This window comes from Dendroctonus ponderosae, unplaced genomic scaffold (assembly GCF_020466585.1).
Source record: "Dendroctonus ponderosae isolate FM_Combo_2020 unplaced genomic scaffold, Dpon_F_20191213v2 Dpon_F_20191213_4, whole genome shotgun sequence".
Classification (NCBI taxonomy): domain Eukaryota; kingdom Metazoa; phylum Arthropoda; class Insecta; order Coleoptera; family Curculionidae; genus Dendroctonus; species Dendroctonus ponderosae.
This window is the reverse complement of record NW_026018611.1, coordinates 1,165,426-1,166,521: the sequence shown is the minus strand read 5'-3', so window position 1 is coordinate 1,166,521 and position 1,096 is coordinate 1,165,426. Positions and strand designations below refer to the sequence as shown.

At 45.8% G+C, this 1,096-nt stretch overlaps 1 protein-coding gene across 1 annotated transcript in view; it reads left to right on the top strand.

Moving 5' to 3' along the window:
* LOC109542930 (optomotor-blind protein) overlaps positions 1 to 1,096 on the top strand; it is a gene marked incomplete in the record, with an annotated part of 52,367 nt that overhangs the window by 16,351 nt on the left and 34,920 nt on the right. Inside the window, 1 exon segment of the mRNA XM_048665840.1 lies at positions 609 to 722. Coding sequence (XP_048521797.1) covers positions 609 to 722 — 114 coding nt within the window.

The following is a 1,096-nucleotide window of genomic DNA, read 5'->3' as shown; positions in this document are numbered from 1 at the left end:
ATCGGGTTCTGATGAGAACAGTGTAAGCGTTCAAGCAAACCACTTCTGAAGATGCAAGCCACTCGTGCTTGCGAAACGTCAACAAGAAATTCTACGAATGACGGCCTAAAAACCCGAAAAACTCATTAGTTTCAAGGAATGGCCTCGAAAGTTTATCTTTTTTTATTCGAGTTCCATTAGGAAAGTTAGTGGAAAGAGCGAATTGTATACGAGCGCGAATAGAACGAACAAGCGCGTTTGAGGGTTTGTAGGTACTCGTTGCGTTCGTCCGATGCGAACAAATGCGCGCTTACCATACCGCAAAAGTAAGTAAAGGTAAGTCACTTGATCAACTTAGCCTGGGCTGGAAGTGAGTGACCGTTTTGAATTTTTCGCTATCAGCACGCAATGAAAACAGTTCTATTAATAGTGGGCCGCTTGGTCAGCCACAGTGTATTTTTATCCGGATGATGCGTAATGAATGTGATAACGGAAGTGTTAGAAGTCATCAGACAGCCGGATTCGGTTCTGCATGTTTCCCAATGTTAGGAAGATGATGCTCGAAGGCGCCCGATCGACGGCCGCCGCCCCTTTGAACACGCACATTTGGATGGTCTCTGTTTTTGCAGGCAAATGTTCCCCCAAATGAAATTCCGAGTGTCCGGCCTGGACCTCAAGGCCAAATACATCCTGCTGCTGGACATTGTAGCCGCCGACGATTATCGCTACAAGTTCCACAACAGGTGACGTACACGATTCTCGCAGATTTTAATCCAGAATTTTCTCGACATTGTTACAGGCGCATGTTTCCTGCTTATAAAGTCCGGGTCTCGGGTTTAGACAAAAAGTCCAAATATATACTTCTGATGGACATCGTTGCGGCCGATGACTGCCGATATAAGTTTCACAACAGGTTAGGACCATAACACTACTATCTACCTACTACTTCCTATCATCACTTTCTGTTTTTTTTCAATTCGTGTCCCGTTTCGCTCTCTAGCTCGGTTTAGAGGGCGGAATCTGAGGAAAAGTACCTTCGGGCGTTTTCATTTGGAAATGTTCAATGGCCGGGCCCGTCGATTTGCGTCTGAGACACTTTTCAAAGGAAACGCCCGAG